At 39.1% G+C, this 26494-nt stretch overlaps 1 protein-coding gene across 5 annotated transcripts in view; it reads left to right on the top strand.

Moving 5' to 3' along the window:
- The window catches only part of LDAH (lipid droplet associated hydrolase), a 91444-nt gene that overhangs the window by 44536 nt on the left and 20414 nt on the right, over nucleotides 1-26494 (top strand). For 4 of the 5 annotated variants that reach the window (XM_043917249.1, XM_043917247.1, XM_043917246.1 and 1 more), the window contains one exon: nucleotides 20074-20308. In XM_043917249.1, coding sequence (XP_043773184.1) covers nucleotides 20074-20308 — 235 coding nt within the window. Of the gene's footprint in view, nucleotides 1-10716; nucleotides 11823-20073; nucleotides 20309-26494 lie in introns of those variants that run through there. The other variant, XM_043917250.1, reaches the window with a different exon arrangement.

Below are 26494 nucleotides of genomic sequence, written 5' to 3'. Positions count from 1 at the left end.
ATATGCTTCACAGAGACTCCCTGCATTCCAGCAAACTCCACTGTCTATATGTTTAGGCAATGAAGTAATTATATATGTGGCATTGTAACAAATTTTGAGAATATTCTTCTGGTGACAGAAGAGGACCTTTATCTAATCACTGGTGCCCCAGCTTGTAAGGCTGAAACTTAGGCATAGCCTGGGAGGGGTGTTTAAGCAGTTTAAGGTGTATTCTTCAGTTGCAGTCCATTTTGGTAGAAGTGTGAATATTATCATCTAAACTAATATTAATGGAAAGGAAAAAGAGATGTCTTTTAAAATTGATCACTTAAAAGTTTTATTATGAAAAATTTCTAATGAAAAAAAATGTATAATAAATATCCAGATAGCCATTATCTGAATTAACATAGCTACTAATATTTTCTCTTTACCTATTATTTTTCTTCAGATATTTTCAGATAAATTAAAGCCCTCATATTTCACCCTTAAAAACTTCACTGTGCATCTTTTAAGAAGGATTTTTTTCTTATATAACTACCATGTCATCACACCTAACAAAATTAATGGTATTATCATATTCAGATTTTCTTAGTCCCCAGAATGCTGTTTTACAGTTGGTTTGTGAGTCCTTTCTTTGAATTAAAGGCTTTTCTTTCCAATCATAAAAGTTACTACATTTGTAAATTTCAGGAAGGTAAGGAAAAAAAATTTTTTTAAGTGTACTGTTATTTATTAGGATGCATTTAAGATATCTAATTCCCTTGTAGATATTTAGTATAATTAAAGATTGAATTCTTATTAGCCATTTTACTATAATTATTTATTATATTACTATAATTAAATTTAAGAACCTTACTTAATTCTTTCAACAACTCTTGAAGGAGGCTATTCTTTTCCCATTTTATACATGATAAAACTGAGACTTAGAAGGACAGAAGTAACTTGTTCAAAGTTAGACAGCTTATCGGGCATATGCTAGAATTTGAACCCACATTTGTTTGACTCCAGAATCCATGTTCTCAGCCACTAACTGGTCTTATTATTATAAAAGAATTTGTGGACATCAGGAAAAAGAACAGCAGCTTCTCAGATAAAGGTACAAAGGACATGTACAGATAATTCACTAAGGAAGAGTTAGAATAAAGTCTACCCCGAAATGTGTACTTAGCACAATGTATGACACAGTGCTTAATAAACTAGTGTATGGTAGTAGTTAATAGTGACCCTATTGACTATGGTAGTACTTGATGTTTGATGAATGTACCTCAACAGTTATCAAAATGAGTTGCTGCTATTACAGTATTTTAAAGAAAAAGTTCAGCGTTGTGTATGTCTACCACTGTATGCATTTTTAGAAAGTCTGAACAGGTAAATACCATGTGGCTTACAGTGGTTGTCTGTGGGGGTAGTAGAAGTAAGGGTGTATAGGAAGTGGAGACTATATTGTTTCTACTTTTTACAATGATCATGTATTACCAGAAAAAAAAGAATTCCTATGAAAAGTGTTCATAGCCTTTGAGCCTACTAATTCTTTTCTTTGGAATCTATATTAAGAAACTAATCTCAAAAGTAAAGAACACACTCATATACAAATATTATTTATTGTATCAAAAATTGTAAACATCCTAATGTCCAACTATGAGGGAAAGTTTGAATATGGAATGTGCAATTATTAAAAGTATATTTTCAAAAGACATTATAAGACATGAAAGATAATTGTAGAATATTAAGGATGCTATAACAAGAAAGAGAATGTAGAGCACAACTATATATCAAGAGATAACATGCATTTAAAAGCTTGAAAATGAATACAGAGGTTGTGTTTGAGTGTTGTGTTTTGGAGTGATTTTCACCCTTAAAATTTTCTTTTAATGGCACATATTTTTGTAATAATTTAATGGTTATATATATTCTTTCCTTTTTTAAAAAGCAGTTTGATTTTATGACTTCATAACATAAAGTTGGTTCAGAGAGGTAAAGTTTTTGGTAACTTGTTCCACAGCAAGAGATAACAATCACAGGGGGAAAGAAAGGGTAGCATCAACTTCATGGTTTCTCTGCAGGAAAACCCACCCCTGAAACCAATAGCGGCTCTCAGTCAGCAGTAGCATCTTCAGCAGTGGCAGCCCTCCTAGCTTTTTAACTCATCCTACTCCATTCAGTTTGAGCAAGCTCCGGGAGGTGGTGATGGACAGGGAAGCCTGGCGTGCTGCAGTCCTTGGAGTCGTAAAGAGTCAGACATGACTGAGCGACTGAACTGAGCTGAACTGAACTCCACTCAATTAGTTAGGCTTTTTCCATTCCTTGCAATTCTTTTTTTTTTTTTTTAAATAAACCCTGCCTTCTCTCCCTTCACAAAATAATTTGGGTTGTGGATTGGTATATATCTTGTTGGCTTGCCTCATGATTGTTATTAATTTTTCAATGTGATAACAAAATCACAGGTTGGTATCAGCATCATTGTTCAATCCTACTGCTGGGGTGAAGCAGACCTATTTCACATCTCATCAGACTGTAAGTTTCATAATGGCTAGGACTTTAAGAGGCCCTGGGGTGTGAGCAAGCAAGTGGCACATACTAAGTCAAAGTTGTTGTCTTTGTGAATAACCTGGCAGTTGGATGGATACAGGTCTGAAAAGCATAGCTCATGCCTTGCTACGTTCAGACCTTATTATGCCAATGAACTGGATGTTCACAGAAGAACAGATTCTGAGCCCCAGTGGATGGAGCTTAGCAGTCAGTGAAGAGATAACATAGAAGAAAGTGGAAACAGATGAGCAAAATTCTGTGAAATTGGTTTTTTGTGGCTATTGTTTATTCCAGTCAGAAGATTCTTTGCAGGTCTGTCAGTTTGTGGAGATGAGAACTATGAATGTGATGGTTAAGAAAGGAAAAGACTCTTTAATATGGTTTCCCTGTGTGCATGAGGCTGGTCTACCCTCCCTTCTTGCTATTATGGAAAATCTGTGAACAATATGCAATGTAGGCCTCAAAAAATTCCCTGAAGTGGAAAAAGCCTAGCAGGAACTAAATGAAAGATGCTTCACAAGAACGAAATGTGGTTGTTTTGAGATCTGACGATCTGAGCCAGTTCAGACCAATTGTGTTTGGTTGGAAAGAAGCTAGATTTTATCAGGTATTGGGGAGATATACTGACAAATGGATAAAGACTGAAGGCCAGCATCGTTTCTGACAACCTGTTCCTCGGAAACCAGACAGTAAATAATTTCCCATTGTCAGTCACACAGAGACCAGAGGAAACAACACACAAATGAAGTCTGTAGACAGTCCAGAAACTCCACTGCAACCAATAATTGTATCTCCTCACCCGCATAGTTGTGGGCACTTCTGTGTAAGTCAAGCTGAGTGTTAGAGAGTCAACCTTTTCCTCTTTCATAACTTGCTACCCTCAGAAAAGTGCTGAGGAGCTTCTTGTGCCTACTGCAGAGGGCCTTCAGTCATGTCGTATGAATGCTGAGTGACATGGATTTCAGAAGTGATTTCATAAAATCTTGGGGCTGATTCTGATCATCAGGGTGCCAGGGAAATTCTCAAGGTCCTCTGAGGGAGGTGGCCTCAACTTGTCCCCTTTGGTCATAGTCCCTACTCCTGCCCTGTACATACTTAGTACTCCCTCCTAACTATTATTATCTCGTATTAATAACTCATATGTCCACTTCCTATTTTTCCTACCACACCTAACAGATGGCTTCTATCCACCATTTCAAGTCATCTCAATGCACACTTCTTTGTGAACTCTTTCGTGATTCTTCCCAGTCATTTTTACTGTCCTTCCTTTATAACCCTTTTTCTCAAAATTCTTGTGTATTCCAACTTGCATTATAGGTATTGCATATTTACATGATTCTCCCTATTAGATTTTTGAGCTTATTTTTTAAATTGAGATATTACTTTCACATAGTAACTTTTTTTCTCTCGCTGCTTCAATCTGACTGTTCTTTCCTATTTTCTAGTTCAGTAACCCTCTCTTCAGCTATAGAACATACTTCTTTTAAATCCATCTGTTGAATTCTCAGTTTCATTCATTCTATTTTTTGCTTATAGAATTTCCATTTTATTGTTTTCATAGTTACTGTTTCCTAAAATTCTACATCTTGTCACTTAATTTTGTGATCATGTTAATCAGTTATTTTGAAGTTCATGTCTGACTTTCTCCTTTGAACTGTCAACAGTGTTTTAAAGTACAATTTTATTCTTAAAAAGTAAGAATTCAGACATGACATATTTGAAATAAAAATAAATGAAAACTGTATCTGATAATTCCATTATTGAAGTGTCTTATAAGTTTCTTTTCTGCTTTCTCCTTTTTTGTTTTCAGTTATGTTGTCTTGTTCCTCAGTATGTTTGTATATTAGGGTTCTCTAGAGATACAGAACCAATAGAAAGTGACTAACTATAAGGAATTGGCTAACACAGTTATGGAGGCTGACAAGTCCTAAAAACTGGAGTCAGTAAACTGGAGACCCAGGAGAGCTGATGGTGTAAGTTTTGAGTCCAAACACAGGCCAACTCAAGACCGAGGAAGAGCCAGTATTTCGGTTGGAGTCCAAAGATAGGAAAAAGCCAATGTCCCAGCTCAAAGACAGTCAGCAAGCCAAAGGAATTCTCTCTTACTCAACCTCTCTGTTTTCCTCAGACCTTCAACTGATGGGGTGAGGCTCACTAATATTGAGGAGGACAGTCTGCTTTACTAGGTCTTACTGACACAAATGTTATCTCATCCAAAACACCCTAGACACACCCAGAATAATGTTTGACCAAATATCTGCTAACCCCATGACCCAGACAAGTTGACACTGAAAATAAACCATCTCTGCTTGTTAAGTTTTTCTTCAGTTGAATACCTGACATTATATTGATATATGAAAAATTATTAAGACAATATGAGGCTTCTGTCTTCCTCCAGAGAGGATTTACTTTTGCTTTTGACTAGCAGTTAGTCAGGAGAAGGCAATGGCAACCCACTCCAGTACTCTTGCCAGGAAAATCCCATGGACGGAGGAGCCTGGTAGGCTGCAATCCGTGGGGTCTCGAAGAGTCGGACACAACTGAGCGACTTCACTTTCACTTTTCATTTTCATGCATTGGAGAAGGAAATGGCAACCCACTTCAGTGTTCTTGCCTGGAGAATCCCAGGGACAGCGGAGCCTGATGGGCTGCTGTCCGTGGGGTCGCACAGAGTCAGACACGACTGAAGTGACTTAGCAGCATCAGCAGCAACAGTTATAGTCAGGCTTCCCAGGTGGCGCTAGCAGTAAAGAAACCACCTGCCAATGCAGGAGACTTAAGAGACCTGGGTTCAATCGCGGGTTTGATCCCTGACTCAGGAAGATCCCCTGGAGGAGGGCATGGCACCCCACTTCAGCGTACTTGCCTGGAGAATCCCATAGATAGAGGAGCCTGGCCGGCTGTGGCCCATAGAGTCACAAAGAGACTTAGCACAGCAGTTATAATGAGGATCAGTCACTTTAATATGATGAGGAATGGGGCTGAATCAGGGCTATCTTTGTGAGGCCTGGTACACCACTGCTTGTAAGTGGTAGCCAATTAGTAGTTCCTACTGAGAGCCCTTTTCATACTGTTCATGGGGTTCTCAAGGCAAGAATACTGAAGTGGTTTGCCATTCCCTTCTCCAGTGGACCACATTCTATCAGACCTCTTCACCATGACCAGTCCATCTTGGGTGGCCCCACATGGCATGGTTTAGTTTCACTGAGTTAGACAAGGTTGTGGTCTGTGTGATCAGATTGACTAGTTTTCTGTGATTATGGTTTCAGCGTGTCTGCTCTTTGATGCCCTCTTGCAACACCTACCATCTTACTTGGGTTTCTTACCTTGGACGTGGGGTATCTCTTTACGGTTGCTCCAGCAAAGCACAGCCGCTGTTCCTTACCTTGGACGAGGGTATCTCCTCACGGCCACCCCTCCTGACCTTGAACATGGAATAGCTCCTCTTGGTCCTCCTGCGCCCGCATAGCCGCTGCTCCTTGATCGTGGGGTTGCTCCTCTCGGCCGCCGCCCCTGACCTCGGGCATGGGGGAGCTCCTCCCAGCTGCCGCCCCTGACCTTGGGCGAGGGGTAGCTCCTCACAGCCACGCTTCTGCACAGTTCGTCGCAGCCAGCGCAACATCTATTTCTGCTTTATTGACTATGCCAAAGCCTTTGACTGTGTGGATCACAATAAACTGTGGAAAATTCTGAAAGAGATGGGAATACCAGACCACCTGACCTGCCTCTTGAGAAACCTATTTGCAGGTCAGGAAGCAACAGTTAGAACTGGACATGGAACAACAGACTGGTTCCAAATAGGAAAAGGAGTACCTCAAGGCTGTATATTGTCACCCTGCTTATTTAACTTATATGTAGAGTACGTCATGGAAACGCCGGGCTGGAAGAAGCACAAGCTGGAATCAAGATTGCCAGGAGAAATATCAATAACTTCAGATATGCAGATGATACCACCCTTATGGCAGAAAGCGAAGAACTAAAAAGCCTCTTGATAAAAGGGAAAGAGGAGAGTGAAAAAGTGGGCTTAAAGCTCAACATTCAGAAAACTAAGATCATGGCATTTGGTCCCATGACTTCATGGGAAATAGATGGGGAAACAGTGGAAGCAGTGTCAGACTTTATTTTTTGGGGCTCCAAAATCACTGCAGATGGTGATTGCAGCCATAAAATTAAAAGACGCTTACTCCTTGGAAGGAAAGTTATGACCAACCTAGATAGCATATTAAAAAGCAGAAACGTTACTTTGCCAACAAAGGTCCGTCTAGTCAAGGCTATGGTTTTTCCAGTAGTCATGTATGGGTGTGAGAGTTGGACTGTGAAGAAAGCTGAGCGCCACAAAATTGATACTTTTGAACTGTGGTGTTGGAGAAGACTCTTGAGAGTCCCTTGGACTGCAAGGAGATCCAACCAGTCCATCGTGAGGGAGATAAGTCCTGGGTGTTCATTGGAAGGACTGATGCTGAAGCTGAAACTCCAATACTTTGGCCACCTAATGCAAAGAGTTGACTCATTGGAAAAGACCCTGATGCTGGGAGGGATTGGGGGCAGGAGGAGAAGGGGACGACAGAGGATGAGATGGTTGGATGGCATCACTGACTCAATGGACATAAGTTTGAGTAAACTCCGGGAGTTGGTGATGGACAGGGAGGCCTGGCGTGCTGCGATTCACGGGGTCGCTAAGAGTTGGACACGACTGAGCGACTGAGCTGAACTGAACTGAGAGCTCAGCATGCCTTCTCTTTAATGGGCACCAAACGCCCAGATTTTGACCCTTGAGCCACAGAAGATTTCCAGAAACTCTTCAATTTTTTGGCCGTATAGCCATTGCCTGCAAATTGGTAAATGACTAAGAACTGTTTCAGCATACTTCTCAGAATTTCCTTTGTCTCTAGAATTTTGGCTCTCCAGGTCTCTTCTGCCTTTGATACTTCCAAAGACACTTAAAAAAAAACCTAAAAAACTTTTTCCAGGTTTTATAATTGTTCTTGGCAGGCAGATGGCTCTGCAGTAGGCTAGTTTGCCATCCCCACACCCCATCACCACCATTACTGCTTCTGCCTAGCTTCCCATTCTTCAAGCTTTCCCTTGAGAAGTATGCCATTTTGAGTTCTTTTTTCGTGTGACCTGTTTTTTCTCTGGACAGTTTTGGAATCTTCACTTTATCCACATTATTATGTTTTGTGATGATATTCCTTGGGCTGTTTATCCTTTTTAATCCGGAAACTGGCATTCTTACATCCTGAAAACTTTTCTCGTATTTTTTTCCTACTTGTTTTCTGATTGTTCACATGTTAAACCTTAAGAAAAGATTCTGTTGATGGATTTCATTTTCCATTGTTCATCTTTCAGTCTTATAAAGTTCTGTATGATGAGAAATGGATAATTTCCCAACGTTATCTTGGAATCCATCTAATTAAACTTTTGATTTCAGCCTTCATACAGATAATTTCTTGTTCCTTGTTCCCTTTTTGTGGAGTCTTTTTTTACTTTGTGGGTGTTTCTCTCTCTCTGAGGAAAGCAAATTTTGGGGGTTTTGCTGTATCATGCATTGTCTCTATTCATTCTAAATTTTCTTTATCACCTTTTGCTTATATTGATCTATAATAGAAGCTTCCTCAAATGTCTGACATTCCTTTGTTATCTGTTCACATTTAGGAATGAAGCACCAGAAATCCTAGGAGGTTTGTGTGGGTGTGTGCCTTGTCAACTAGGCAGCTTCACAGCAGCGTGATGGGATAGGTGTCCTGACTTTTTTTTTTTTTTGGTGTTATTTCCCAGTGTCACTATCAGTGCATTCTTTCTCTAGAGCCCTTCAGTTTCTCCCCTAAAATCTTCAAATCTCCTGCCTGAAAGCATCATCATTGAAGTGAGACCGTGTGAGAGGCTGGTGAAAGTGTCAGCATGCATGTTGGGCTTTCCCTCAGACCTCCTTTCCATGAACAGCCCTTTCCCCTGCTTTTCCCTACGCCTGGAAAGCTCTCTCCTTCAACTTGCATACGGAATAAACCTCCAGCCCTGAACTGTGGCTGGGGAGGGGAGTTGCTTGCGGGTATTTGGATGAGGCAGTGGACCTGGGGGCACTGCCCCTCAGCCTTTCATTTGCTCAGTGTGCTGTGTCCTTGCACTGTCATGGAGTACCTGGTGGGAACTTGAAGGCACCCGTGAACCAGGAAAGAAGCCCTGCCCTCTTAGAGGTCATAGTCTGCCAGGGGGAGATGATAATGAACATAGAAATTATTATGTTCAAAGGTGAGAGAGACGACCTTGATAAAAACAGTGGAGCAAGATAAAGGAATTAGAAGTGCCACGGCTGGGGGATAGAGGGCAGTGGTGGACTGTACTTCGTTTTTTATAACCTTGTATGGAAATAATTTTAAACTTACCAAAGAGTTACAAGAATAAGAATAGTACATAGAACACTATATACACTTCATCCTGAATTACTGTTATCATTTTACCTCATTTTCTTTGTTACTTGCTCTCCCTCTCCTGCCCCCCTATAAACACACACACACACGTATATGAGGGAATGGGGAGAGTCAGTGTATGTGTGTTGTGTGTGCATGTGTATACGTATATATAATGTATATATCTCTGAACTAGTTGAAAGTGAAAGTGAAGTCGCTCAGTCGTGTCTGACTCTTTGTGACCCCATGGACTGTAGCCTACCAGGCTCCTCCATCCATGGGATTCTCCAGGCAAGAATACTGGAGTGGGTTGCCATTTCCTTCTCCAGGGGATCTTCCCGACCCAGGGATTGAACCTGGGTCTCCCGCATTGCAGGCAGACGCTTTAACCTCTGAGCCACCAGGGAAGCCCCCGAACTAGTTGAGAGTTCGTTAAATATATTATGGCCCTTTGAAGTGAGCGATTTTTTTTTTTTTAAAGCTGGTGACTAAAATTTGAACTTGGTAACAGAGTATGTGATTCCCATTTTCATCATGCAGTATTTTCAGATACCATGGGGCATTTTTAATTGATAAATTAGTGATATTTGGATGTCAGGTGCAGCATAATAAGAGCTGGCAGGAATGTGTAAAGGCTTAGGAATGCAGGCCTGTCCTGGTAGGACAGAGGAGAAGAGCGTTTTATATTCAAAATAAAATAAATCTGAAGTGTATAAAATGACAGAAGCTTAAAAAGCATGGGTTGTAGGAAGATTTTGAAGCTGTGTTTCAAATGTGTAAGTGTAATCATATATAAATATCAATGCAGATATGCAAATGTTCCTTGTAATTTGCAGCCCTGAAATGTAGATTAAAAGCATGAAATGACTTTTTTTGTTTTTTTTATATTCAGGTAATTAAAGTGTAGAAAGATCTGTTGTAGAAGATCTGAATATAATTCACATGAATGAAAAATAGTAAAAGTGCTCAGTCTCATGAATGTCATCTGTCTTATGCAAAATATTGCAGTGGCATAATTTGTTTTCAGTATCAACCTAGAAGGGTCTTCCTTCTTAGGATTTAGGGTTATTTCTGAAGTTGAATGGTTTGGAACACTTGTAAATGTTGGCCTATCTCTAACAATAATGGTAGCAGTTGTTTCAACTACAAAGAGTTATATCACCAAACAATAATAATTATTAAGAAATTCTTTTGTCTGCAAGTATATGGTGTAATTAATGGATGCCATAGGCTTCCCAGGTGGCTCAGTGGACCAAAGCAGGGGACGCAGTTTCAATCCCTGGATCAGGAAGATCTCCTGGAGGAGGAAATGATAACCTGCTCCAGTATTCTTGCCTGGAAAATTCCATGGACAGAGGAGCCTGGCAGTTTACAGTCCATGGGGTCGCAAAGAGTCAGACACGACTTAGCAACTAAACAATAACAACAATGTGCTCTGAAGTTACCCTGCTTGGATTCATCTTTATCACTTTGTAACTAAATCTCAGTTTTCTCACCTATGGAAAAAGAAAGTTACTTGATAAGGTTACGTATTAAATGAGATTATGTATATAAAATACATTAGCATAGTTCCTAGAAGATAGTAAACTACCATTACTGCTATTATTCTAAGCACTTCCTGCTGTGGGGCATATTCCTGTCTTACTGATGTATGAAATTGTTAAGACAGAATATAAGATCTCAAAAAAGCAAGCTCTTGATCAGTAAAATAGAATGGAATTTTCAGCTTATCAACTGCATCATGCTCATGCTCAATCGCTCCATCGTGTCCAACTCTTTGCGACCCCATTTTTTTTTTCAGGCAAGAATACTGGAATGGGTTGCCATTTCCTCCTCCAGAGGATCTTCCTGACCCAGGGATCAAACCTGCATCTCCTGTTTTGGCAAGTGGATTCTTTACCACTGAGCCACCCGAGAAGCCATAAACTGCAAACATATGATTCAGTGAGCTGAATAGCCTTATCCCAAGGAGAGGAAAACATGGCCTTTGGGGAGAAGAGATAAACTAGGATTATTCCTAGGTCTGTGTTTTGACTACTAGCAACTTTATCTTTGAATGCTGCCTGGTTTTTATTGTATGTTCTCTAACATGTCTTAACGATGTTGGCAGTCATATGAAAGGAAAAGCTGTGTGCTATGTGTTCTTGTTTTCAACTTGTACGGTAGGAAGTACCCTGCCATTATCACAGCAAGTGGGCTCAGCTGATAAGCAAATAGGGAAAGTAGCAGTGATGCCATTCTTCTTAAGATGTTGAAGTACCGTTCATCATGGCTTCATTTAGTCATAAAAGATAGACGTCATTGCTGCACTCCAGAAAAATGGGTACATCTGTCTTAAGCTTTCTGAACAGTGTAAGTGTATTGAATTTTTTTTTTTTTTAGAATTTACTCTGTTTAAAAATAAAATGCCTATTTTATGAAACAAATTGTATACAAACCACACCTGAACTTCATGCTCCTTACCTTATGGCTATACGTCAAATTGTTTCCTAACTTCCTTTCTGGAAAATCATTAATAATAATAATAAATTCAGGAAAAATAAACATCAAAATACTGTCTCCAGTCCCCCAAACATACCCTGTATAAAAAGTCCCAGCGTGTATATTTACTTTCCTATGCTAGTCAAGAAAACGTGGTTGTGCTTCATTACCAAATGTTGACTCTGTTAGATTTCAAGTGTGAATGTGAAATATATGAAAATGTTTCCTTAGAGTAGAATGAATTGGCCAGCCTAGAAATTCTTTCTTTAATGAAACAGTAACATAAGAAAATGTTTTGTTATGTACACAAATTTGGAAACTTTCTCTGCCTAGCTGTGTTATAAAATCAGGTATATTTCCTTGACCTCAGTGATTTTCTTTTTTTTTTGCCAATAGGTTTCTCCATGAATAAAAGAAATTTTTATTACTATGCCTTACCCTATCACACTTGGACTATAAATTTCATTGAAATTATCATCATGATATGTAGGAAAAGTCTAAGTTTCACCCGACAGGTAATAACTGTTGCTCTCCAAAGGCAAGAGAGGAAAACCAGCCTAGTCAACTAAACATTAGTTGTGATAAACAATCTTTGGTCTTCTTATATTTTTAAGAGGTAATGATGCATTCAGAGTGCACATTAGAACTTCCTTATTGTTTCAGTACATTCCCATGATTTCATAGTGTACTTTAAATCTCAGCTTGTTATTGATACAGATCAACAAAATGTAAGCCTGTAGTTATTCGTGTATTTTTAGAGCTTTTCTTCGCATGTAGTTTTGTTTAACACGGGTCACAGTAATGGATCGTTTATACAAAGTAATGAATTGCTTCCCGTTTCTGCCAGCTGATTTGATCAGTCCGAAGTTCCTTAGGTGCTGTGGGTTACATAACTAGTATGGAATCTGTATGGTACATGTTTTAGTATGACAGTAACTGTATTAACCATTTATATTCTCTAAATCTTTGAGGACATTTTACTAAACACAAGGAAGCTGGTTATTTTGAAGTGAATAAACTTGAAACTAAAATGAACAATGAGTTACCTTACAGAGCACATTTACCAGACTTCTTGGAAAACAGATTATTTTCATTAGTTAATTGTTCTGGCTTACTGTGGATTGGCCAGGAAAAAAAAAAAATTCTTTCTAACTTTCCCATTTTAAATGTTTGTCATGTGTTTTAGCATATTTTCCTGCTTTTATGAGCAGAGTACAATAGAACACAATTTAGTTTTACTTTCCTGAAGAATTTTTAGCACCTGAAAGGACTAGTTCTGAATATTTTCTCTTATCTCTGGTGCCATTATAAATGCAGAAGGTTTAGAGGGTTAGGATTAAATGTACTGACCTCACGTTATTCCCTAGAATTATTTTTTTAACCAAGTCCCTGATAGTAGTTGGTTTGGTTATTTATTAACATGGTTAAAAGATACTTGGAGGGAAAAATTAGATTGGAGTTGAATTGTTAAATTGTAGTTAGTGGGGATTGCGTTATTCAGTGATGTCTAATTTTCAAACAAAATTACCTTTGTGATTTCAGGATAAAAAGTCCAGAGAACATAGGAGCCCCAAGGCTTAGAATGTCTCCTTTGAAGCTTGCTAATTCCCTTTTACTTGCAATTCCAGCCAGTTTATTTCAAAGAATAAACAGAATTAGAACACCCTCATTAACACATGCAGATCTACTTAATGTTCATTATACCATAGTATTCCATTAGATAGATATATCATAGTTTATGTAACCAATCATAATTATGGACATTCATCTCCAGTCTTTTGCTATTCTAAATAATTCTGTTCTCCAGTTTTCCCAGCCATTTCAGTTCAGTTCAGTCACTCAGTCGTGTCCGACTCTTTATGACCCCATGGACTGCAGCACGCCAGGCTTCTCTGTCCATCACCAACTCCCAGAATTTACTCAAACTCATGTCTCATTGAGTCAGCCATCCAACCATTTCATCCTCTGCTGTCCCCTTCTCCTCTTGCCTTCAGTCTTTCCCAGCATCAGTTCTTTGCATCAGGTGGCCAAAGTATTGGAGTTTCAGCTTCAGCATCAGTCCTTCTAATTAATATTCAGGACTGATTTCCTTTAGGATGGACTGCTTGGATCTCCTTGCTGTCCAAGGGACTCTCAAGAGACTTCTCCAACACCACAGTTCAAAAGCATCAATTCTTTGGTGCTCAGCTTTCTTTATAGTCCAGTTCTCATATCCATACATGATTACTGGAAAAACCATACCTATGACTAGATGGACTTTTGTTGGCAAAGTAATATCTCTGCTTTTTAATATGCTGTCTAGGTTGCTCATAGTTTTTCTTCCAAAAACAAGCACCTTTTAACTTTATGGCTGCAGTCACCATCTGCAGTGATTTTGGAGCCCCAAACAATAAAGTCTGTCACTGTTTTCATTGTTTCCCCATCTATTTGCCTGCATTTATGTATCAACTTTTTTTCCCCCTCCTCCTCTGATACCTTTATCATAAATTTAATTCCTGTATATGTTCAGCTCTGTTTCTAGACTCATTTCTGTTCCTTTGAGCTGTGTGATCCTTTTCTGATCATACAGTTTTAACTATCGCGGCTTCATAATGTGTACTGTCAGTAAAGCTGATCTCCCCTCTTTCTCTTCTTTTTCAGAATTCCTAGGTTTAATGTATTTCATTCTCCAGATGAACATTAATATAATTTGTCAAATTTCAAAGTAAGGATCATCTTATTTAGTATTTAATTGGGATTGACTGAATTGAATTGATCAGTTAACTTAGTGGGAGAATTTATATCTCCTTTGCCATGGAAAAACAAATGTCCCTTTGGATTTTAAAGTTCTCTTTAGATAAGTGTAGTACATTTCTTTTTATGTTGGTGTTTAGCTATTATTTTTATACATGAGATTTTGTTAATGTTTTAAACATAAACCAAAAATAGTCATTTTACCTTACAATATTTCTGTTGTTCAATCGCTGTCATGTCTGACTCTTTGCCACCAATATTTCTAACTTTTTCTTAATCTTGAGAAATTTCACGGATACAGTACTTCTAGGATGCTAGTAAGGATGCAATAGCCAAAGTAATCTTATTGAGATGGAAGTCAAACCCTTCAAAAGCTTTTCAGTGACTCAGAGTGGAAACCAAAGGCCCATTAGACCATCCATCCGCTGCTGCCCCTGTGATTATGGTGGTCACAACTGAGCTGCTCTCCTCTCACACACTCTGCTCCAGCTGTCCTCCCTGCTTCTCTCTTTTTGTAAAATATTTATTTATTTATTTGGCTGCACTGGATCTTAGTTGCAGCACTCAATGTCTTTAGTTGTGGCATGTGGGATTTAGTTCCCTGACCAGGCCCCCTGCATTGGAGCACAGAGTCTCTGCCACTGGACCACCAGAGAAGTCTCTCTCAAGCAGCAAATTAGGTTCTATCTTATGGCCTATGCACTTGCTCTTCCCTCTCCCGGAAAACCTCTTTTTCCAAATATCTTCTGCTCATTCCGTAACTGCCTTTGCATAAATGTCACCTTTCTCTGAAGCCTTCACTAAACACCTCTTTTAGAGCTACAGCTCCACTTCCAGCAGTTTCTAGTCTTTTTTCATTATCTTCTGTCTTTCCTACCCCGCCATAGGACTTGAAACTTACTAGTATCATCTCTTAATTACTTAATAATTATATTTTTATAAATGAAACTCATATCTATATCCAATGCAGAGAGCCAAATATACTCAAGGCACTTTTGAAGAGCAAGAAAATGGGGTTTAACTTACTCTACCAAATACCAAAATCTAAAGTTTTAGTAAATAAGACATTGTGCTCTGGGCACAGAGTTAGAAAAGTAGGTCAATAGAACAGCTTAGCGAGCCCAGGAAAGGACCTTTCACATACAGGATTTGCTACAGCAGTGTCACAGCAGAAAAGCAGGGGAGGACTGCCTTTGCAGGTAATAGTGCTGGAACAATTGAGTTTCCATATGGAAAAAAGTTGTTAGACCCATATTTCACACTACACGTAAAAATCAGTTTCAGGTAGATTATGGACTGAAAAAGTGAAAGACTAGGTCATCAAACTCATGGAGATATTACTGAAGAATATTGGCTGCCAAGGAGCCTGCGGTGACTGTACTGTGGCCAACCTGGCTTCCTTACCAGATCAGGTTCCTATAGCTCCAGGTGGGACTAACAAAAGAGAGCCCAGCTGAAGCTCAGAAGTTGTCTTTGCTGCCACTGCAGCTGCTAAAGAAACCTGCTCTCCAGCCTCCAGGGAGAACTCTTCTGTGCAATGGGGAAGGAGGTCCTTCTTAGCCCTTCAGCTGGGAGGACCCTGCAGGGCAGTATGAAGCCCTTCCTCTCTCAGCACCAAAGATTGCTCCATATAAACCCACCCCTGTGTGAAATCTCTCAAGTCCTAAGACCAGCAGAACATTTGTAGCTCTTATGGGAATTAAAGGACTCATGACACTAAAATTACCAAAAGACAGGGGAAGAAATCTGAATTTGAAGGTATAAAGTCAGTGGTTAACTGTAGCACCTCTCCAGTTGCTAAAAGATTTTTTTATTGTTTCTCCCTCTCAGACTCTTAAAAAAGCATGCTGTTTGGTATCCAAGTGAAATGCTAGAGCCCTGAATCAAACTGTTAACATTAGACAACATGATGAAATTTATTTTCTGTGTGGAGCTCCAGACACCCCCAAAGTGATTGTACTTTCAAAAACTGAAGAGGAAAGGCTAGCAATTATGCCATAATAAGTGTTCTTGTTGATCCACATCGGTAGTACTTGGTATATTGTTAGATTTCTTAATTTTTGCCACTCTGAAGGATATATTCCACATGTCTAAGAGAGACAGCAGCCCTGTTTGAACCATTGGGAGCAGTCCTGAAGAATATCTCTGGACAGAAAGGTGAAGCAGTAGCTTGCCTACTATATGTGGACAATGAGAATAGGGAGACCTGTTCGGGAGCCCTAGAGATGTCAGAAGGCTGTTAGGTTCTTTACTGATACTTCCTGAGACTGATGATAACTATCACTGGGATGCTTGTGCTCTGTACTCTGCTTACCCTGTGTCCTCAATGCAGTTGTCATCATGGGTGGGTCAGTAATTCTGTATCCCTATGTGATGCTAGAAGGGGATGAAGAAGGTGACCAAACACCTGTAAAGCCCTGGGATTCCAAAGCTGATCTCATTCCTCCTCTGTGTTCAAATGCATTGAGTTGGAGTTCACTTTGGAAGTGGCATCCAGGGAGAATGATTCCTTTAACTGACTTTTCTTATCCAGTCAGACTTCACAGAGACCCCGTAACCTTTGTGTGACTCTATATATAACCTTTGTGTAAACCCACTGAAACGCAGGCAGCTGGCTCTGACTGTAGGACTCTGGATCATCCCTGATGTTCTGGAACCCACAATGATCTGCATCACAAGCACCCACGAATGCTCCATAAGGCCTTGATTCAGTACAGTCTATCCAGCTTCTCCTCTGATTTGTACTTGAGAAGATGCCAAGGTTGCAGAAACTCAGTGTTCATTCAGAAAGCACATCATGAGCATTTTGCAACGTGTTGTTACCAATCCAGCATTTTAAAAATCATCTGAAAAGGCTGTGGTTCTCAGCTCCCAAAGAACATCTTTTATTTAGTCATCACGCAGGCCTCAGGGAACAGTATATTCTTACTTAGGTGACAGAGAAGGACATCTAGAAGAGATCAGATTATTGTGACTGAAAAAGAAACAACGAAAAGATCTCAGATATTGTTGAGAGAAAAGGAAAAGCCTGTAGGAAATAGCTAAGCCCTTAACTGCTAGATACGACCAAGGGAAAACAAGAAGATATGATTAGAAAGAAGGGTCCTCCACAGTTTTTACCCTCAAATCCCTCTTCTATCAGTGAGAGAGACATGAAGGCAGAGTGACAGGTGTTACCTGATCAATGTAAGGTTTGGTCAGTGCCATCAAATAGATTATTATGAAAAAAGACTGTCGATGGTAGAAGGTGAAAAAGAGACTGAGTCCACAAAACCCCACCTTTACTATCAGGTCCTACCAGGAGAAATACATCCAGTTCATCCAGAAGGAGGAATGTAAATACTTAAAAAATGGTAAATCACTGATGCCCAAAATCAAAGGAATAGACTCACAACTAAAGTTAAACCCAGCCCAAGGCTTAAATCCACATTGTAGAACAGATAAGAAGTAGCATTATCTAATTTCTGAAAAATCTAATTTCTAAAATATTTTTTGAATGAAAAAAAATAATATCTTCATGATTTGAGGTTGTAGACGAATTTCTTAAACCAAGGACAGAGAACCGTAACTGTAAAAGAAAAGACTGTTAAATTCGATTGTATCAAACATAAGAGTTTACCTCCATTAAAAATAAGAAAAGGAATGAACAGGCAAGTCAAGAACTACAACAGGACAAAGGACTGGTATCTAGATTAAAAAGTACCTTCTACAGATCAATAATTTAAAAAGACAGTCTGATAGAACAATGTGAGACTTAAATAAGACATTTTCAGAGGATGTATAGAAAATGTTCCCAAAACATAAAAAGACAAAAACCTTAAATCAGAGCCATAACGAAACACCTCCAAATACCAGGTTGGTCAATTACAATTATAATTACAAGGTTTGCCAGAACCAAATACGCAGATATATAACACTATGAACCCTAATGTCTGATGGTATGTGTGTATACTTAGTCCCTCAGTCGTGTGTGACTCTTTGCTACCCTATGGACTGTACCCTCACAGGTTCCTCTATCCATTGAATTCTTCAGGCAGGAACACTGGAGTGGGTTGCCATTCCCCTCTCCAGGGGATCTTACCAACCCAGGAATCGATCCCAGGTCTCCTGCATTGCAGGCAGATTCTTTATCATCTGAGCCACCAGGGAAGCCCATGTCTGATGGTAGGGGAGTGCACTGGTACAAGTACTTTGGAAAACTATTTGGAACTCCCTACTAACCCTGCAACTAACATGTGCAACCATATGTCCTCATATTTCTACTTTGAGATGACATAGTCAACAGAAATATATGCCCAAGAGACATGTGTAAAAATATCAGCATATTTTTTAGTAACAACCCAGATATCTATCTGTAAAATCAGTTGTGTTGTGTTCTTACAATGGAAAACTAGGTAGCAAAGGTAATGAGCTATTTCTGTATGCATTAACAAAGATGGATCTTATAAACAATGTTGATTGAAGGAAGTAAAATAAAAACACACTGCATGATTACATTTGTATCAAGTTCACTAACAGACAAAAATTAACTATGGTATTAAGGGATAGGTGTTAGTCTGCTCGAACTGCCTAACAAAATGTCATAGACCGGGTGGCCTAAACAACGGACATTTATTTTCTCAGTTCTAGTTTGGAAGCCCAATATCAGCATGCCAACATGGTCAGTTTCTGGTGATACTTCTTCCTGGCCTACAGATGGCCATCTTCTCTCTGTGTGTTCTCCAGACCTCTTTTCTGTATGCTTTTGGGAAGAGTGCAAGCTCTGGTGTATGTCCTTCTAAGGACACTAATCTTATCCATGGATTCAAAAGGGGCTCACTGGTAAAGAATCCGCCTGCCAGTACAGGAGACAAACAGGTTCGATCCCTGGATCAGGAAGATCACCTCGAGAAGGAAATGGCAACCTGCTTCAGTATTCTTGCCTGGAAAATTCCATGGACAGAGGAGTGTGGCAGACTACAGTCCATGGGGTCTGAAAGAGTTGGACATGACTGAGCAACTGAGCGTGCATGCTTTATTGAGGTTGAATCAGTTGTTAAAAATATATTTTATCCTGAGCTTCCCTGGTGACTCAGTGGTAAAGAATCAACCTGCCAACGCGGGAGACACAGGTTCAGTCCCTGATCTGGGAAGATCCCATATGCTGTGGAGCATCTGAGTTCTTGTGCTGCAGCTACTGAGCCAGTGCTCTAGAGCCTGGGGAACCACAGCTACTGAAGCCCCTGTGCCCTAGAGCCCCTGCTCCGCAACAAGAGAAGCCACCACAATGAGAAGCCTGCACATCACAACTGGAGAGTAGCCCCCACTTGCCACAACTAGAGAAAACCATGCAACAAGAAGACTCAGCACAGCCTATGTAAATACACACACACACACACACACACAAGCCTGACAGACTACAGTCCGTGGGGTTGTGCGGAGTCGGACATGACTGAAGTGACTAAGCAGCAGCAGCATGTGTACATATGGTCCTGTTGAAGATTATCTTTGGCTGGTAAGGTTACAGAATAGATGAGCTTTTCAAAAGTGAACTATCTCCAAATATGAATAAAAGAAATTCTGACTAGAATAGAGTATTTTTTGTAGTTTTAATCTCTTTGGGCATCATTAGTCAAATTGGTAAACCACTAAAATGGTAAATTCATTTCTACTTTCAGCAATCCTTCAAGGGGAGTGGGAGTTGCTGTCATGCTCAAGAATTTATCTAGGTATCTGACTTCCTCCTCATCCTGAAAATTAACCCCTTCAACTTGAGGGACATCCTTATATCTTACCCAGATTGGTTGAGGGCTGAGAAGGCAGTGGATGGTACTTCTCAGTCTGAATAGATTGTTAGCTATGTTCTAAAACCTAGTCATTTGTGGATATTATATAGAAGAAATGAGAAAGCGGTAACTTATCCCTTAGGAAAGCTTCTCATCAAAATACTTTTTTTTTATTATAGGTAATTCGCTCCATTCTGCTCTTTCCAACAATTGAGCGAATGTCTGAGTCACCCAAAGGCAGGTTTGCCACACCTCTTTTGTGCTGGCTTCGCTATGCTCTCTATGTTCCTTGCTACTTACTGCTTAAACCATGGCCTGAGAAAATCAAGTCCTTGGTGATCAGAATGGCCCTTCAAATGATGGACATACCGAGGGAATTTTCGTGTCTAAATACGTTGGAACCGTTCTGCCTTGGTAAGCACATTTTAAAATGTATATGTTTATTCTTATATCAGAAAGTGTTAAGAGAATAACCTCAGACAGTAGGTGAGTCTCAAACAAGGTATTATTTGTCATATTTTTCTCCCCAAAGTTTAAAACTAGAAACAAAATGAAAATAGTGAGGGATATTCTAAATGACAGAGAAGCCTCATCAGGCTTTAATTTTAAACCTTATCCTTCTGATTCTCTACTGTAGCTTCAAGACAATGAGAAAGAATTCTTCTCTATCTACTATATATGGAGTCCTTATAGGAATCCACAGTGTTCCCTGTTAAGCTCAGTGTATAAACTACAAAAATCAGCACAAGGAAACGAGGCCTAATATCCCCATAGAGTGAATAGACTATGATTTTGCTTTGCTCTTTAGAAGTTTTTGGAGAGATTTAAGTTATAAAAGTAATAAATAGTAGTCATGGTAGTATAGCATTGGAGGCTTTACTGATTATAGTTTCTGAATATGCCAGGGAATGTTTTTGGTACTTTACTGTTTAGCTTCAGATGTTATTTTTAAATGTAATTTATCTTTTTAGTTAGTACTAATTTATACTATATTTACAAATGATTTTAATAATAAAATTATGCTACCTCCATAGTCTACAAAATGGAGATAATAATATCCTGTACCTCAAAAAATTATTACAGGATTAAATGTGATAATGTATGCAAAGTGGCCTATCTGATATTTTATTTATAATAAGCCTCCAGTGAATGACACAGCAGCAATTGCAGCAGCAGCTAATAGGACTGTCCTAAGCTTTTACCTACAGTCCTCAGAAGAACTAATGAAGTTCAGGTATTCCTGTCCCCATTTTACAGATGAAGATACTGGGGTTCAGAGAAGTTACATGGTTTGCCTGAAGTCACACAGCTAGTGGGTAGTGTTCAGATTCCAGCAATATGCCACTGTGTTACGCTTCCTTTTACTGTAGCTGCTGCTGCAGTCTCTTCGCTCCAGTCAAGCATAAAAGCAGGACTACTGTCTAAAGTTTATGGTGCTCACCTACATTGATTACCACAATTTCATGTGCATAGTGAATTCAGAAACAAGTCACACCCCTGCCTTTATAGTTATACACCCACAGATTATGCGGGACATGTTTTCCTAAATAGCAAGAAGCAGTCATCACAAATACAAAGTTCAGTCTATTTTCTGTATTTATGGATTTGCCCCCCCAGCCATGTTCTACCAACACCTATTGTTTATTATAGGCTTAGCAAGGCAGAGGAAGATAAGATAGGGAGAAGGGAAGCCAGGCTTGGAACAGTCATAAAAATCACCAAAGATTGAGGTTGGAGATGTCCCTTGAGGACCTACTGGCCCAGCCCCTTATTTTTCCCCTCATAGAAGAGAAAGAAATAGCCTAGTAAGTGAAAATGGCAATGACTGTAAGTCAGACACCCTCAGTGGAATACCTAGAATTAACACTTTAAAATCTACATAAGGAGACATTTTAAAAAAAAAAACAAAAACACTAAAAGTAAATCAACATAGAATTCTAAAACATTCAGTAACACATAGATAGGCCAGAGAAAGAACAGAGAGAAAGAGAAAACAGATAGCTATCAGAAAACAAAGAATAAAATGGCAAACAAGCTCTAACATTACCAATAGTTACATTAAAGTAAATGGTCAAAAGGCACCAATTAAAAGATAAAAATTGGCAACATGAATTTAAAAACATAACCTGAGTATATGCTATCTTCAGAAAACATAGTTAAAGCATAATCATATAGGTAGGTTGAAAGTAAAAGAATGGGAAAAGATATATCATGCAAACATTAATCAAATGAACCAGGAATGATTATATTAATATCAGATAAAGTGGTCTTCAGAGCAAAGAAAATTACCAGGAATGGAGAGGGACATTACATAATGATAATAATAAAAGAGTTAGTCTACTAAGGAGTCATAGTAATTCTAATATGTGTATGTACAAAACAAGTGTGCTGCAAGATACCTGAAGCAAAAACTGATACAACTGAAAGGAGTAATGGACAGATCCATAATTACAGCTGGATACGTAAATACCCCTCTCAACAATCAGTAGAATGATAGGACAGAAAGTTAGCAAGGATATAGATGAATTCAGCAACAGTATCAACTAACAGGATTTAATTTGTAGAAAATGGCAACTGACTCCAGTATTCTTGCCTGGAAAACCCCAGGGGCAGGGGAGTCTGGCGGGCCACAGTCCGTGAGGTCGCGACGAGGTGGACACGACTGACACGACTGAGCTACCAAGCACGCACGCACAACGCTTCACCCCAAACTCTGGGTTTCTGGCAGACGTTAGACAGCCCTGTGCTTCCCTTCTGCCTCTTGAGCGGTATTCTCTAAACCCAAACCAAGACATGGGATGTTAAGGAAGTTTTCCTTGTTTTCCTATATATATTTAGTGATTATATCACACATTACATATGACATGTGATGTGTTTAATATTTTTCTATTAAAACAGATACTTATGTAAAGATTTTTTTTCAGTTTTTCTATACCACAATTATAAATACCCTCTTGAAGAAGTAGGTTCCATAAGTTGTGCTCAAGAGAAAGGAATCTTCCTTTCAGCTGCAGTGATTGACTCCTCCTGAGTCTTTGGAAGCCCTGAATGCAGGCATCAAGGAGCAAGACAGTTTGGGCATAGGACACGTTCCCCTCCGTGACTCAAGGCAACCAGAGGCCTCCATCTGCACTATTGCTTGGGGGAACTGGAATTTCTTTCCCATAGTACAGTTACATGATGTGCAAAATAGACTGTAAACCAGACTAAACACTCAGCCACATTGCTTCATCTCTGTTCCAAACAACCAACTTGCAAACAAACTTTTGAAGCACAGCCCTTGTATTTCTGACATCCCTTCCTTCTCTGATTTTCTGTTCTCTTCCTTCTACTGATAGACCTGGCTTTCTAACATCCAAGTAACCAGTACTTTAGTAGTCTCTTTTTTTCCCTCATTACTCACCCCATCTATAATAACTTTGGGTAAAGAGAAAGAAGGCAAGAATTACCTGTGTTCTTTCTACTTTGTGTTCTTGGTTTATTCTCTACAAAGATGCCTAGTTCAATCTTCTACTCATGACAGTAGGCTAATCCTTAACCAAGCATCTCCATCATCCTAGCCAGCATCTTTTTACCTCTCCCCTTTCGATACCAATTCACCCTTGCCTCTTCTCGCAATAGCTACCACAGAACCTACCTTTACCCAGTCTTGCCCTGGCCATCCCACTAGTGATTCCTGTTACCTTGCTTAGGACAAATGGAAGAAGGTCCCGGCTGAGAAAGGCTGATACTCATAAATCCCTGACCCTTGAAGATGATTAGTGTATTCCTCCTGAGCTTTTATCCCATGAATGGTGAAGATTAATCAATATTTCAACCAACCACTTGAGTTGACGACATGATTTTCATTTTACACAAAGAGAGGGCTCATCGGGGGAAAGGAATACCAGATCTGAGATTATTCACAGTGGTCAAATCTATACCCTCCAGACCTACTTCTCTGTAGTTTGACTATCATCCAGACAATGACCTCCAGTATACCAGTCTGACCAGTTTACCTCCTAAAAGGAGGACTTGCGGTGTTTGCACATTATGTAATGTCTGTGCTTCAGTAGAAATCTTACAGAAACAAACGGAGGAAGTTTGCCAGTCCAAGCGGTGGATAATAAATCCTGACCTATCTGGATAGAAACAGATTTTCTGTATCCTTTAGTTTATACACATATTTTTTTGTGGTAGCAAGGTCTGAAAAGTTCAAGGAACCAAACTGTTCAAATATTTCAAATGCTGTTGTCCTTTTGGCAAAAATGGTGGTTCTTATAGGCTGAGAGTCTGTGTATTAGCCCTCTTTACCAGATTGAGGAAAACCTCCTTTCCTATCCAGCATACAAGATAGAATAATGGCCCTAATTCAGTTAGTGTACTTTATAAACTTCACCATGTGTTCATCGGTTCAATTTATGTAACTCGATTGTTTTGCATATTACTTTTAAAGAAAATGTATGGGGTTTTTTTTCCTTTAATTTTAATTCTGTAATAGTTGCTACTATGTATTTTCTTTATAATAGATGTTGTTCTGTTTCATGAGAAATAGACTTCTCACTGAGACAGCTAAATTGGATTTTCTGATCAAAGCTAAAAGCAAATATATTTTAGCTTAGCGGTATCACAGGTCAAGATAATTAACGTTAAAAAATATTCTAGAGTCTTTTTGTTAGACCAAATTGATGTCTTAATTCCTTCCACTTATCTAATTAGAAAAACATAGTGCAGACAAAGGGCATTCCTGGTAGATTACATTACTTTTGTTGCATGCATTCTTGTAAAAGAGACTTTGTAATCTTTCCTTTCCTTAATCAATATGTAAATAACTTTTAAAAGCATGTACAGTTACATGAATTGAAAACTATTCAATGAACTGCTGACACATAAGCTTCACTCAAGAATCACAAATTTCTTCTCAGAATATTTTTGACTTAATCGCAGAATAATATTTTGAATAAGACAAAACCAGACTCGCATGTTACCTAGTCTCTCATTTTTGTGTGTAACTTAGGAAAATCCATTAAAAGCCAATTTAAGCTTTAATTATTCGTGAAAGTTTAGCCTTAAATTCAGCAGTGATGGAAAACAACTGTGTGTGTGTGTGGTCAGTATTAGGATTTAGGCAAAAGGTGATTAGATATGGTACTAGAATATCACCTCTGGTTTAGAATTAAATGACTCAGTGAAGGTTTTTAATATTTTTTTCAATAGATGTTTATGTGTATGTGTGTATATATATATATACACATATATATATTTAAATTATCTACCCCTCTAAAAAGTTGTATTATTTTTTAAAAATCATACGCCTTGAGTTGTGTGTTTACTTTGATGAACTCTGTCACATTGATAAGACTATCTGTTTATAAATCAGATCAACCAATACCTGCCAACTTGGCTTCCCCATGTCAGCATCTAGACTCTCTTGTGACATCAGCTCTTGCTCTACCTCAAGGAAGGGAGCTCTACCTCCCTTCATGTTTTGTTTCCATTACTCCTACTACTAGATATTTCCTTCACTGTGGTGCTTGAAACTCTGATTTCTGCTGGGTTTCCAGGAATGCTGTCGACAGTCATTGCCAGGAGAAATGTGTTTTCCCCTTAGGAAATTACACTTCTATCTGGTATTATTGTTTCTGACCACTGTGTTGTGTTATGAGCATTTCTGAGGGAAGAAAAGGATGGCTTCCTTGGAGCAGTTACTGGAAAGGAAACTTGTATTCTACTTTCTAAAAGCAAACAACGAAAAAGTGTACTTAGATGGGAAATTACCGGGAAAAACAAAAAAAATGAGAATAAAGGTGAAGTACATCCCCTGATGAAAATTTTGCTTTTTAGAAATATAATATTCCTTACACATTTTTTGAATTTTTATACATTTTACTAATTCAAGAATAACACTGCAGAAAAGTGCCTGAAACATAAAAATGTTTACCTCCACGAATGATCAGAAAGCAAACTCCTATGTAACTTCTACCTAGCTCAAGAATCACCATTGCCTGGATATCACAAGCCTCTTTTATGCCCCCTGCATATCCCAAGTCCACTCCTGAGCTCATTCAGGTTGTCAGCAGGATCTAGTTCACTTGGCTTTTTGATTGTAGTCCCCATCTTCTTGCTGGTTGTCAGCAGGGGGTCCTCTCAGCTCCTCGAGGTTAGTTTCATATCCTTCTCACATGTGCTCCATCTTCAAACCAACAGCAGTGCATTTCATCCTCTTAGGACTTTGAATCTGTGACTTTCTCTTCTGCCACTAGCCAGAGAGAACTCAGATTTTGAAGGACTCATGTGATTAGATCAGGCCCACTGAGATACTCTCCCTTAAAGTCTCCACTTTATAACATAACCTAGTCATGGGAGCAATATGTCATCTTACTCACAGGTTTCACCCACACTCAGAGGGGATTGATTATAAAAGGGCAAGGATCGTTTGTGTCGTCTAAGAATTCTGCCTACCAGAGACCACCTGATTTCTGCTGTTCTGAAATGCTACCTTTGTCGAGAATTAAATAACCATATATGTGTAGTCATATCTGGAAGAATTTATTTAGAATCAATATTATTTTTTCTCTGAATGTTTCGTAGAATGGACCACTGAACTTATCTTGCCCTGGA

This window comes from Cervus elaphus, chromosome 11 (genome assembly GCF_910594005.1).
Source record: "Cervus elaphus chromosome 11, mCerEla1.1, whole genome shotgun sequence".
Lineage (NCBI taxonomy): Eukaryota > Metazoa > Chordata > Mammalia > Artiodactyla > Cervidae > Cervus > Cervus elaphus.
Note: the sequence above shows the minus strand (reverse complement) of the source record. Positions and strands in the feature narration are given on the sequence as shown.